Genomic DNA, 13,979 nt, shown 5'->3' with positions numbered 1-13,979 from the left:
AGTAAAAAAAAAAAAAAAAAAAAAAAAAAAAAAAAAAAAAAACCGGGAATACAAGCTTCAACAATTTTCTAAATGAGGAGTTAGCAGCAGGCATATACGTCAGTATTCGGCTTCGGAAGGGAGAATGGGTATATTCGTCAAAACCGAAGATAAAAAGCGCAATATAAAATATAATACCTGCAAGACTAGGAAATTACGGGGGAAATTGTGAGATTTCAGAGGGGATAAGGCCAAAAGGCCATTTTTATACATACAAGGTCAATGGTAAAAAAAGAAACCACCCCATTTATTTAGTATAGAAGTCCCCTGATTGGTAAAATATTACAATATTTATCAGCAAGGGAGTATCACAATCAAACGAGACTAGTTTGCATTTTACGCAAGCCTTGTTTTATTTAGAAAGCGCCATTCCAATTCTTCCTCACTTTCATCGTTTTATTGAGGAATGATGTTAACTTCAGTTAGTTAAAGAGGAATAGGTAGACGTTTCTTGTTTTATTAAGGAATGATTTCTTAACTTGCTTAGACAGGGAAGAAATTATTTCTTAACAAAACAAGAAAAGTTTGCCTATTCCTTTTTAGTTAACTTTGGCTAACATTAATCATTAATAAAACGTAGGAAGTGAAGAATGAATTGGAAAGATGCTTTCTTAACAAAACAAGCCTATACTTTCTGCGAAGCAGAAGGATGTCTGCATATTCTCTTAATGTTCAATAATATTTGTTATTAAAGGATTCGTCCGTTTGTCCATAGAAACACACAACCCAACAACCCTTATTGGTTTCTCCAGAGAGGCCTAATGTATCCAGGGAAAATGTAGGAGATACATTTTCACCGACCTAGTATCCACATTTTCAAATGTTTGGCTTTTCCAGAATGCTACTAGAAGCTACTTGAATGCTACTACGATTCACCTCTCTCCTTGTACAAAGGAAAGTTCAAAACCACTTAAATAACCAATTTTGTCATAAAACCATCTGTGTCAACTTAGCAATTTTAGTCTTTTTCCAGAACGAATAGTATATTTATTGTATATTTTGAGGACTACAAATTCTTTGAGGAAGTCTAGCACATCTAGGCTTCCATTTCTCATGTTATTATTTCTAATAATAAGTGTCTGAAGAAATAGTATTTGTGGAAAAATAACTCCACCATACGTGCAGAAGAAAAATAAGAATCATGAAAAGCAAATGAAATTTGAGTCAAAATATTAGGAATGTTGCAGATGCTGCCAAGAAAATATTTTATTAAAATGAGGCCGAAAGAAAAAAATAAAAGCAAGAGAAAGAATATATAATAGCAATCAGAACGCTTCTTCCATTATATTTTATTATTTTCCAAGCTAGACTCTATAAGAAGAAGGGCCACACTTGCATTACATGTGGTTCAGGATCAGGAAAATCCAATTTTCTACTTAGCTTACCAAGTAAAGAAGATTTCACACGTGAATATCCACTTGTTCATAATAGTAACTGATAAAAGAAATAAGCAGCAACGCCTACTTTGTAGTCAGCAGCATTTTCAGTATGAAAGTTAGAGTGTAGACTTGCAGACTATGCCATGAGACTGAACACTAGGAAGCTTAATGTATGCCATAGGAGGAAGGTAATGGCAAGAGAAACGGATACACATCTGAATGCGGTCTTAAGAGACAGAAGTGAGAACATTGAAGGCGCAAAGTCAATATACATACTATATATATATATATATATATATATATATATATATATATATATATATATATATATATATATATATATATATATATATATATATATATATATATATATATATATATGTGTGTGTGTGTGTGTGTGTGTGTTTGTGTGTGTGTATTTAAAATTTTAAGTCCAGAGCTAAAATGAGTTTGATTAACATTCAAACAAAAGGCAGGTTGGAGACATATTTGACAGTTTTAAAATCTGTAAACAATTCAAACAGCTAGTTTAGTTCTCTTTATATTTTCCTAGTATGCATACCAGATCATGAAGCATGTAATTTGTAGCAAGTTTAAAAGTTAAGAGCCGGAGACCCCTTGAGGCTCAGTAACATCGGTTGGTAACGCCAACTCATTTATACCCATCATGGCATGAGGGAATGCGATAAGCCCAATCTTTCATGCATAATTCCAGCCCTCCGCATAACTCTGAACGTGCGCAAATGACTAATAGTTTTTAGATCCGCGTGGCACTAATTACTAAGTGTCATTAAAGTTAGACTATACCCCATACTTCGAATCCTGCAATCCAATTTTGGTAGGAAAACAGTTGGAGACTCTCTAATCAAAGTAATTAATGGATCTTTAGAAAAAAAAAGTGTGTATCAGCCTTTTAAGTACATATGGGTTTTTTATGAAAAACCCTATCAGCTCTAAACTTGGCCTTCCTGCCAGGTTAAAAATTACTATTAGCATAACATGTAATCGCTATCAACTTAATGCCTAAATGTTGAAATTAAATTTATTGACTTCAATGCTTTGTGTAAAGTTCAGTAAAAGGATAGATGACGTGGATTAGCTTGTCTTTATATTGTCCTTAATAGTTAATATATTACGCCAGGCTTCCGATAATACTCGCTAGGTAGCCCTAAAGGCTGTTTATCCGTCAGTTGAATGAGTTCTATGGTTCTACCAGAATTGGCACCAAAAAGTTTTAGAGACCATGCAATGCAAAGGCGGATCTAGAGCAAAACCTTGGAGGTGGGGGGTGACAAGGGCACAAATAATTGACCAAGTTATTTAAGTTTATTTAAAAAAAATAGTAAAAAAAAGAAAAAAAAACAGAATCAGGGCACCAGAAAAATATTGTATGGGGGGAGGTGCGGCCTCCCCGGACCCGCTCATGATGCAATGTCGGAATCGTATGCTATAGTGGTCCCCAAACTTTTCACCATGACGATCCCTCATTAACTCCTAACATATCGTGTGGATTAGCGTTGACGACGTTTTGAGAAAAATTGTGCCAGCTTTCTGACCAAAATAAGCTGAAAGGCAAGCATCCTTTTTTTTTCAATAATATCTTCACCCTCTCTCAGAAGCCAATATTGAGCGCTCTTTCTCTTGTAATGATTAGCCCGAAACTTGTTAGGATTTCTTTTCGTCTCACATCGACGAAAACCCCATTTTTGGTTGCTTAAACCGCTAAGAGGTAACTTGAGGAATTCAAGCTACCTCTTAGCGTGGAAGAGATATATCTTTGGAAGAGATATATCTTGACATGGTAAACCCAGCTCAAATGTACCGAAATGTTCCAGAAATTTTGGATTGGGCCATGCTTCAACGTACCCCATTGTACCAGGACCTCTTAATTATACCAAAAACTGTACAACTATACCGCGTTGGGAACTCTGGTGTGGACCTCTTAAAGAAAAAACTACAAAAAGAAAAGTGTATGTGTACAGAAGATTATATAAATGCATAATGTAGTACTGAATGATATTAATCAAGTAAAGATAGATTTAAAAAAAGATGGTTATCTATGTAAATATAACATTAAAGACCTTTTCACGATCCATATAATTTTGTGGCAGGATTTGGAGAATCTTAGAGACGAAAGTTTTAAAATGGGGACAAGAGCGAAGGAATGGATAATGAACATTTTAAAGAGCAAGTGCCAACTAGATATTACAAAAGTAAAGATTAGAAAAGGAGGCTAAGTAAACATTATTTTGAAAATAATAAGTGTATGTATAAAAGGGGTAGGGATATACATTTTTTTTTTTTTAGTGTTTCTTTTTTTCGTTTTGGTTTTCTTTTTTTTAGCAGCCATGGCCCACGTGGTTCTCTAGTGTATATATCATACAATATCCTACCATATTGACCTCTAGTTATGTTGGAGTACTGGCACTTTGAAAGCGTCGAAAATGGACTTAATCCACATAAATACTGAACCCTGCAATCAAGGCCGTTTCCAGGTAGGGGAGGGTAAGGGGGTTTAGTCCAACTCGTAAAAAGTAACAAAATACGGTACTTATGCATTATAACTAAACCAGCACTATACACGAAAGAAGTCAAGTTTGGTTAATGCTAATGAAATATAATAAAATAGGATGAATGTATATTAGTTTAGAAACAAATTTGGGCTATATATTTGCACATTAGGGGGAAGGTGGGGGTAATCATAGCATATATTAAATACGTGACCTAAATATAGGTACCTTCCCCCCCCCTAAACCCCAAAAAACAACTGTTTAAATATTGTAAACTCAATGAGAAACCACGCTTTGCCATGAATTTATCTAGCAAATACCCGTTTGTCTTGTTTCCTCGTACAGTCTATAGCGCTGGTTTAGTTATAATGCATAAGTACTCAAAATACATATAAAAAAATTTTCATGTGTTTTTGAAAGTTCTTTTTGTAAATATGGTACTTTCCTATTATATGGGCACCAACAAGGAAACCAGTCATGAAAAACCCGTTTTTGACGGGTTAATTCAATGGACGGCTTCAGAGTAATGCAATCCATACCGTGGTTTTCATTGCGTAGACGATATTTAAACTGTTGTTTTTTGGGGTTTAGAAGGGGAAAGGTACCTAGGTTAGGTTAGGTTGCGTATTTAATATATGCAATACTTTACTAACCACCCCCCACCCCCTAATGTGCAAATATATAGCCTAAATTTGTTTATAAACTATTATATATTCATCCTATTTTACTTTATTTCATTAGCATTAACCGAACCTGACTTTTTAGAAGTGTCCATATAATGGGAAAGTATCGTAAATATTTTACAAATATTTTCTTACCTTATATGTGCACCTACTAAAAATCGAAGATGATAAGCGTATGATAAAACAAGATGAGCTAAAATAAGTAGCAAAGCAGGAAATTAAAATGAAAAATATACCAACTCAAATAAAAATAGAAAAATTGTTCATATATATAATAGTAAAAAAAAATTAGTTCTTTTTGTAATTAATTGTGCTTCTATACGTCAGCGAGTTTAAGTGCTGAATACCTGGCTGAATACTCAAAAGTTTGAATCTTAATTTTTGGTTGGAATATAGTTCATTGCGATGTCTTGTTTTCATAACAACAATATGAGAGAAATTAGTTTTACAAATACGTAAGGAAGGGAATTATAAATGTTAAAGCTTTTTGGTATCTTTTGGCTAGGCCTAGTTCTTTCGACATCTTAGCCAAAGATTTGATAGTGACTCTTTTTAAAATATTAACTTCAATGTTTTGTCACAAGTAAGTTCGATTACATTTTTTTCCTCTCCTTTAACAAATCCCAATTTTGAGTAGCAGCAAACGGTTATTTTGTCCGTTGATATTTCAGATTGGACATTGGATAGATTCAGGTCTACCTAAGAAAGACATTTACATTTTTCGACAGCATGGCACAACGCGCAAGTATACAATCAGAAACACTGGGATCCACCACAGACTGCCAGGGGTCCTAAACCATTGATACTTACCAATTAAAGAACCTGATAAGAGAATTCTGTGTTTACCCTGCGCACATCCTTTAAACATTTCTTTATAGGAAAAATTAATTCGGTTTATACTACCTGCTGGGCGGCAATGTGGGATGTGGTATTAATTAGTTTTGCGTTTATTTGAAAAAAAAAATGTAATTATCTAGGCTGTTCTACCGTTCCACTGAATACCGAAACGATAGCTCAAAGCGGATTATGTTCTTTTCCTTAAGGTTTTCTATCAGTGGCGTAATTTCGTCAAGAGCCGGGGGGTGGGGGTGGAACCAATTTTCCCAAGTCAATTGAAAATGGCAATGAAAAATGCAATAATAAATAAAGGCAAAGGTACAATACAATAAAGGGAAAGGTATACTAAAATAAAACCGATCCGTTTTGTGGGAGGCTTTTTTTTAGTAAGCCAATTTAGTTTTGACAAGATTTTTGAAGACGCTAATTTTCAGCTGGGGAGGGGGGGGGCAGTTGCACCCATCCCCCTCTACCTCATACCAAATTACACTCCTGTGTATATGCTGAGAGATATACTCTGTGAAATTAAGCAGGAAAATCTTCGAAATGACGCTTTTTAGGATATTTTTACGAATTTCACGTTTTAAACATTTTTCTTCCGTCCTTGACATTTACAGACATCGAGTGAAATTAAACATCATTATCATCACATTTTTTCTTAAATCACCTTCGTTTTCAATTTTAAATTAATTTGAGCAAGCACCAATTGAAAAGAAACAACGTAGAAATAATCTCAAATGCCAACATGAACCTTTCACAACCCTGAAAATCAGCCTGATAATTTTCTAAGAAAAAGAAAGTTAAACAAAGACGTAGCTTTCCCTTTTTTAGGGATAATATCTCTAGTTTAGTAATTTTTCAATGACTTAAGACAAATAAAAAAATTGTATTTCTTCAAAAAAGAAGAAAATCGATCTTATAGAGTGAAAAAAAAAACGAATACAAACACCACTTCAACATAATTTTTCTTCTAGTGTGGTAACTTTTGGATGGCTCTTCTAGTGATGTATTTGTCGCATCAGCTTCAGTTCTAGGTATATGATATCGTGCAGAAAATATGGTAGCTTGGAAATAATGTGAAAAAACGATGATTTCCTATTCGTTCAAAAATCGAATAGCCTGCTTCCTCCCAGACTCAAAACAGTGAATTTTAGCTTGATATAATGACAGTTCACACGTCTCAGCTTGCCTGATGCCAACTGTTTTCAGCATGTAGAAAAAAAAAACAAAAAAAAACTTCTTTTCGGTGAAACTTTGGATATTTAAACCCTTACGGATAAACTACCCCCTAATGGTACAACACTGAAACTTTGAATTTTGGAACAAAAAGAATATAAAAACATCTGGGGAGAAAAAAACTTTTAAAAAAGGATTTTTCGGCGTACAAAAGCTAAAAACGCTAAACGCTAGAAGCTAAAAAATTACCTTATCGGCTTTAACTGTTACATGTAAAATACTCTTTTCTGTGTCTGCTGTTCCGAGCATCGAGCCCACTGGGGTATTTTCTATTATCCATCTGACTGTTTCTAATTGTCCATCCTAAAAAAGGGAAGAGAAACAAAATGCTTAAGGAGCCTGATATATCCTAATTCAAAACAGAAACATTTCCAACTATTGCAATGATTTACAATGAATTACAAAGATTCAAACAATCATAAGCTTCATAGTAGCGGCAGGACTTCCTGGTTGAACTTTGCTGAAGTAAGGATGCTGGGACTGTTTAAAAAACAATTATTTTAGTCTTAATGGTCATATTTTAGTGTCTCTTTTCTTTAACATATTTATATTTTGCTGAGGACGGCCCTTGGACATAGGGTCGGAATATTCATTCAAATATAGAATTCCATTGTCTTGCGAAAGGAATTCCCTATTGTTCTTATCGTTGTTGATGTTTATGCTATATTTCCTTGTCTTCAAGTGCATTTCCAGGCCATAGCGCCGGAGCTTGGCAGGCGGCTATGCTTCTCTTTTTTTTTGTTTAATAACAAACAAAATCGAATTTTTCCCTGTTCTTCTTCTTACTAAGTTAGAAAAAGATCAACGACACTTCATTTACTTTATATTCATTATGATGCAATGCATTTTACCAATCAGATTCCATTTTTGCGTTAGCTCGAGTTCGGACCAGGGTTGAAAAAAAAATTTTGGATCAAAGTGTCAAAATGAACAAAAAAAGAAACTTTCAGTGTCTCTCCACAAAACTAGCAGCTTGGTTCGACTAGAACTCGATTTCAACATCTCTAATTCTAGCTTCTTGCTTTTTTTTCTTAGCGATGCAGTCACCTATTTCTTTAGGTTTCAATTTTGGATCAGTGTTGCCATTTTACAAAAAGCAAAGAAATTGAGCACGCACTCAAAACGGGAAAACTCCTAATTAATAAGAAAATATCGAACCAGAAAAGTCGACGCTCAGTTTATAGCAATAAAAGAGCAAAAATCAACACTAACTATTCAAAAACGAAAACATTGACTGGAAAACATTCAAACAGTATCGCTCTTTTTTCAAATTCTAGACCCTAAGTGTCCCGACATCACCGTGAAAAATGTCAAAGGAGTAAGTGTCCCTTTGGCGACCCTGGTTAGGAATATTACTTTGAGCTACTCTTTTACTAGTGGTACCTCCAAGTCACGATCACTATGGATTGTGCGCTCATTATGTTGCAGCTAAAAGGTTACTAGTGATATAACAGCCTTGACTACCATTACCATCACGGTATTTCAAAAATCATAGAAAATTGCTCAATTGAAATTGATTAATATGCTTTTATTCGGACCATCTGTCTTGTCTTTTTTCTACAACTAGCCATGTCTTGATGCCTACTGCAAAATATTTGATGTTCAATTCAAAATCAACGGAAAAACATCCGGCTGTAAACCGACTAAATGTTGAATTGCAAGTGTAGACGTAAAAAGAGTTGATTTGCGAAAAAAAGTGGACCAACCAACCAAATTGCTTCCGTGCGACAAACTGACCTAACATTTAAAGGAAGAAGAGGAATTTTAATTCGAGCGCTGGGAGTAAGAACACCTCAATGAGATAATTGAAATATTTCTTCTAAAAATTTACAGGGCGATCCCTAAAATTTATAATTCCGTTACATTCCTCGTAATTTTAAAGTAAAATAAAGAAATTGTTTGGGTTTCTATATCAGCTTTAAGCTGATAAAAAACGTAGATTTAAAAACATAGAAACGCTTGAGTAGACTATTCGATAGTCCTATAATAGTCCGATAGACAGGAGCACAGACCAAGAAACGCAGCAGAATATTGGCGAAAGAGCTAAAAGCTTGAATCTGTGTTGCCTGCCACTTATACCGCAATCACTGACTCTTATCACTGAATTTATACTAAGTAATGTCACCGTACGGGAAAAGGGACTGTTTGCTCTCTACTTCTAATGATATATGGCTTGATAGACTACTGCGGAACTCGCGAAATTTTTCGTTTTCAAGGCCGGTATATCGGAGTAACCAAAAATATAAAATGGGAAAAACATGACAGTATACTGAGTATTTCTGGAGAAAGTGCCGAAAATGAAACAAATATTGATAAATAAACGTTTAATCTAGTTTAAAACAGGAAAGAGTAGATTATACTGCTTCCAATTTTCTAGAGAACGGGTGGTATGCACGAGCTATTAGTGATGAAGAAGGGTGAGGGTGCCAGAAAGTGGGAAAAAGTGTGGACTATTTTCTCCACTTTATATATCGAGTAGGTATCTAAGGGATATCTTTTTCATTTTTATTCTACCTTTCTTGTTCAAAATTCATGGCAGAATATATCACTTAAGAAAATAATAAAGAATAGTATCCATTTGCTAGAAAAGTAGCAAGGAATCAATTACTTTTAAAAAGTAAATTTTTGTTGAAACTAGTGGCAATGTAATTGCATTACGGGTATCAAAATACACCATAAACTATACCGTGTTTCGGTAGAGAGGATACCGCAAAAACACCGCTTTTTCATCGACCGGCACCGTTTTTTGGTTTCAGTCCAGTGGCAACACTGGCTTGAATGGCAAAATAATTAGTTATTGTTTTGACACGTTAAGAAACTGAGGTGAAGTAGCCAGCACGGACTAGCCCAAGTTAAAGATAGGACTGGAACCTCAATTAGTGACAAATAGAATATAAGGAGATGCGGGAAAAACGTTTTGGGAATAAGCTAAACCGTAATAAAGCTGTGAGGGAAAAGAAATAGAAAAACACGAGTTAATGATGAAGAACATTTCTGTAATAATTTAGAAATGAAGGAAGATTTATCTAGCAAGGAGTTCGAGAGAATATTAAAAGGATTTAAAAATGATGATATTAAAGTACTAATGGAATAGTAAATGAGTTTTTGAACATGGCGGTTACAACGATACATAGCCTTTAAGATACTGAAAATTGAGATTATGTGATCTTGGTAAAGGGGAAGTGTTTTTAGGAAAACTTTAGTTAAAACCCTTCATAAAAAAGAGTGATTACACATAGTAATTAAAGAAGAATTCGCTCGCTTCCAATAAGAACAACTTGCTTAGAACGATGATAGTTATTAGAAAAGAAAATGATGTAGATAAGATTTATGAGAAGAACGCGAATCTTAGAAAAATCAGAGGATGTGCTCACATGACTTTCGCGATTTTTATTAAAAGTGAATTAAAAGCATTTTTTTTTTAAAGTGACTAATTATTAAACCCCTATAGTCCTAAATTTCATAAATTATGAACAGTTGAAGAGATTCAAATGAGATCTTATTCTCATCTTATATTACATACAAGAAAATGATTTTAAAGCGATTAGTGCTATGTATAAGAGCGTAGCATCAGGTATCTCAATCTTTACATATTATATACGAAACATTAATTTCTCTTTAAGAATCAAAATCTTGCGTGCAAAAAGCACTTGTATACATGCTGCTTACTCTTAATAACAGTGAGTATAGAGAGTAAGATGTTTGACGTAGGAAGCGATGTTAGTAGTTAGGCCCGGTCTGGGGTCAGAAGTAGGGTTGTGTTTTTTATCCATCTATATGTATTATTCGGACACACTTCGTCCAAAGAGAACACATCAAAGACTATGGAAGAACAAGATGTTCAATGGTAAGGTAAAGCATCCTAGACTTAAATAATGCAGATGGTTTGAGGATCCAAAATAAAAATGTTAACGAACAGAAGCAATTTATTGTCGCTTAAATTAGGAATAAATCAGGGTATAGAGGTTATATTTGGCAACGGTGAAATTGACGGGGAGGATAGTCTCACCTATGAAGGAAGTATTATTAGAAAGGATGTTGGAAGTAGTGAATATAAAACGCGGAATAGCTAAGCCGCAGACTCTTTTTGTTTCGCAGTAAAAAAAAAAAAAAAAAAAAAAAGTTTGGAAGAACCAGAAGATAGCTTAGAACCAAGATTAGGATACTAGAACCTGTGGTAATGTCAGTTGTCAAATGTAGCTGTGAAAAGGGGTTCGCTTCTAAAGGATGGTCACGTCTATTGATATAAATCTCTAGTAAACACGGGAAGTTATATCCTTCTTTCCAATGGAGTTCATAATCAGATCATTTGACTCATAATCATTTTTCTCATAGGTTTATAGCAAGTTCTTGAGCCCATAAAACAATATAACATGTATTTTCAGTAACATTTATTCTCTTACACATTTTGACATTTTGAAGTTTTTCAAAGAAATATCAGTTAGGTGTTACTAGACGTAACATCATGTAGGTCTTTTTGCTTATTTGTATTACTTAATTAATGTAGCCTAAGAATTAGCCTTTAGCCTATTATTTTTAAGATAATTTGAAACCCTGATATCAGACAAAATCCAGTAGACTGAGAAAGGTGGGAGATAGAAGGGGGAGGCGAGCAATACTTTAAGTTTCCCTGAAAGTTAAACCCATGTTAAGCCACGGCACAGGCCACCCAATATGTATTATGCCCAACATATGTTATGCGTTGGTTAGTAAATTTGAATGTTTTTTTTCCAAGAATTAGGGGCCTAATTTTTCAATTCTTTCATATTCCAAGAAAGAATATCTTTGTATTTTGTGTGGTAATTGGCGTTTTAATTCATACATAAGAGATCACATACCTTTACAGCACACAACACAGGACTGAAGCCTTTATCGTTCGTTTCAAATACAGCAGGTAAAAAATGTTCTCCCATTGCTGTAACAAGCCATGAAAGTGCTGCAGTATGACCACGTGAAGCGAGTATATGAGCCAGATTATTACCACGGTGATCAACCAGGGTCCTCACAAGAGTAGGCTCAAGAGGTGCTACAGCGCGTTGCTGAAAAACAGTAAAAGGCTATTACGGTATAAATAGTTGTACACAGCCTCATTTTTTCTGAAGCATCCAATTATTCTTCTGGGGGGAGGGGGATCTGAAATTCTCTAACTATGCTTTTAGGTCCTTCGAAATTAATCTTGCGGGGTTTCTTATATTTCCTCTACGAGTGCGTTCCAGCATCCCTTACCCGATTAATCTGGCTAGTCTAAACGTCCCCGGATGCAATCCATAAGAAATAACAACAAATTTTATCCAACCATGAGCTAGCTGAAATGCTTATAGAAAAATAGGAGAATAACAACAATGACCAAGTGTACTCCAACATAAAAATAAAATATTACAGACACCTGAAGATGTACCACTTTTCACTATTACTGACCGTTTTTGTTCTCTGTACATAATTTCAATTTTTGAAATGATTGAATGGCTTGTTTAAATACGTCGTCACGTATCTTCACTTACCTTGTATTTTCCATGGTTAGCAGGTGTAACTTATCTGACGACTAGTCCAGACTAGGGCCCGACCCAGATATTGGCCAGCCGATATTATCGGACCGATATGGGGGTCAGTGTCATTATCGGATATCGGAAAAAAAATATCGGATATCGGCCGAGTTTTTTATTTTATTTTTTTATGCGCAACTTATCCAGAAGATGGCGTCAGATTTTCTCAGGTAATTTTTGCTTGTCCAGTTCTTGGGGGTCTTGGGGGTGGAGCCACCAGCTAAGTCTGACCATGGTGGAGAAGCCGCAGATGTGAGTCAAATAAAGTCAAAGTATATTTGTTGTCAATACTTGTCCCAATACACACCTGGTACAGCAGCGTTTGAACTTCTACCAAAACAACTATAAAGAACACAATAAACCATACATTTTTATTTAGTGAGTGTCCACTTGCGTGGTTGAAAAAAGCTAAGATTCGATCGACTAAAACCATTAGGTTCAGTCAGGGGCGCAGCTGAGGAGGGGGAGGGGTGTCGTAAGGGGGGAGGGGGGACTCCTACGGTGTCAGCGCTTGATGTTTGCTTTTTTATATACGTTATCCTAGGTCTAAGGACTTAAAAAAAAAAGGTTTATAGACCCGTTTTCGAGAAGACTGTGTCTTGTTTTTATTCAGGGTTCTCTAGGCCCAGGGAATTTCACATGTAAGCTATAAACCTTTCAAAGCAGCGAGTTTTCTTGATTTTTTTTAATCTTGATCTTCTCTGTCCAGGGATCGATCCCTGAAAGTTTAAAGAAGATTAGACAGGAATGTGCTTTTTTCTCAAAGAGACGGAAACTTTTTGCTTTGGCTCGGATTCCAGTTTCTTTAAGCAAAGACCCTTTAGCTTTTCCTTTTTCTACAGTTTTGTATTTATTATTATTCTTTGCCCATTAACAGTTGCCATGTAGTATTCATAGCTTACAAGCAGTTAATACTTGGTCATAATACTTGAAACTTTTTTTGTGACCCTTATTATGCATAATAAAACATTTTCCATCATTTTTTTTTAGTAGGAAAGATTTGGTGGTTTACCAACCACCAAATGGTGGGAAACAATAAATCCACCGATTTTCAGGCACCACGAATCGTTACAATCAATTTGTATTTAAAAGTGTTAAATAATCGCACTGTTAACACATATTAACACTAGGGCCATTTAAAAATGAACAGAAATTAGAATTACAAAAAGCTTTTTCCAGAAAAGGTTAGGCTAAAGAGTGATGATAAACCCAAAAATGATCAGAAATAAAGTGAAGTCCAAACAAAAACAAATAATTAAATGTATAAATAAGCCTAAGACGAAAAGAAATCAAAATGAATAATCAAATCAATTTTAAAATGAACCAAGTTTTACTATCAGTGAATAAATGAAAGCTAAAACAAATTACATTAACAAATTAAAATGGACAACCAACTCAAACTTTTTAAACCCCACAGAAATTACCACAAAGTTGGGCCCCAAAACGTTTGAAACCCTGGGAGGTTATATTTTAAGCAAAGTGGCACACAGTTAGGTTGTAAGGTGGGTTTTTAAAATAACAACATTGATCGGGTGACCGGGAATAGAGAATAAAGTTAGTTTAAGCAACGTGTTTTAAAGGAACAGTTTAAATATTAAAAAAAAAAATCCTTTTGTGATATATCACTTTGTATGTTCCAAGGGGTTGGCAACTACATCGTTTAGGCTAATACTTTTGTCGGCGAAGCAGACCAAAGGTTACTGTAACATTTCTCGTTGCCTAGACAACGTAACGTACTAATGTAGTACGTTA

At 34.8% G+C, this 13,979-nt stretch overlaps 1 protein-coding gene across 4 annotated transcripts in view; it reads right to left on the bottom strand.

Annotated features, from left to right (window-relative positions):
- Positions 1-13,979, bottom strand: part of LOC148948742 (uncharacterized) — a 96,675-nt gene that overhangs the window by 55,602 nt on the left and 27,094 nt on the right. For all 4 annotated transcript variants that reach the window (XM_089094656.1, XM_089094654.1, XM_089094655.1 and 1 more), the window contains exons 3-4: positions 11,523-11,723; positions 6,874-6,987 (exon numbers count right to left, since the gene is read on the bottom strand). In XM_089094656.1, the coding sequence (XP_088950782.1) occupies positions 6,874-6,987; positions 11,523-11,723 (315 nt within the window). The remainder of the gene's footprint in view (positions 1-6,873; positions 6,988-11,522; positions 11,724-13,979) is intronic.

The sequence above is a fragment of the Artemia sp. Qi Xiang Cuo genome, chromosome 9 (genome assembly GCF_049724085.1).
Source record: "Artemia sp. Qi Xiang Cuo chromosome 9, ASM4972408v1, whole genome shotgun sequence".
Classification (NCBI taxonomy): domain Eukaryota; kingdom Metazoa; phylum Arthropoda; class Branchiopoda; order Anostraca; family Artemiidae; genus Artemia; species Artemia sp. Qi Xiang Cuo.
Note: the sequence above shows the minus strand (reverse complement) of the source record. Positions and strands in the feature narration are given on the sequence as shown.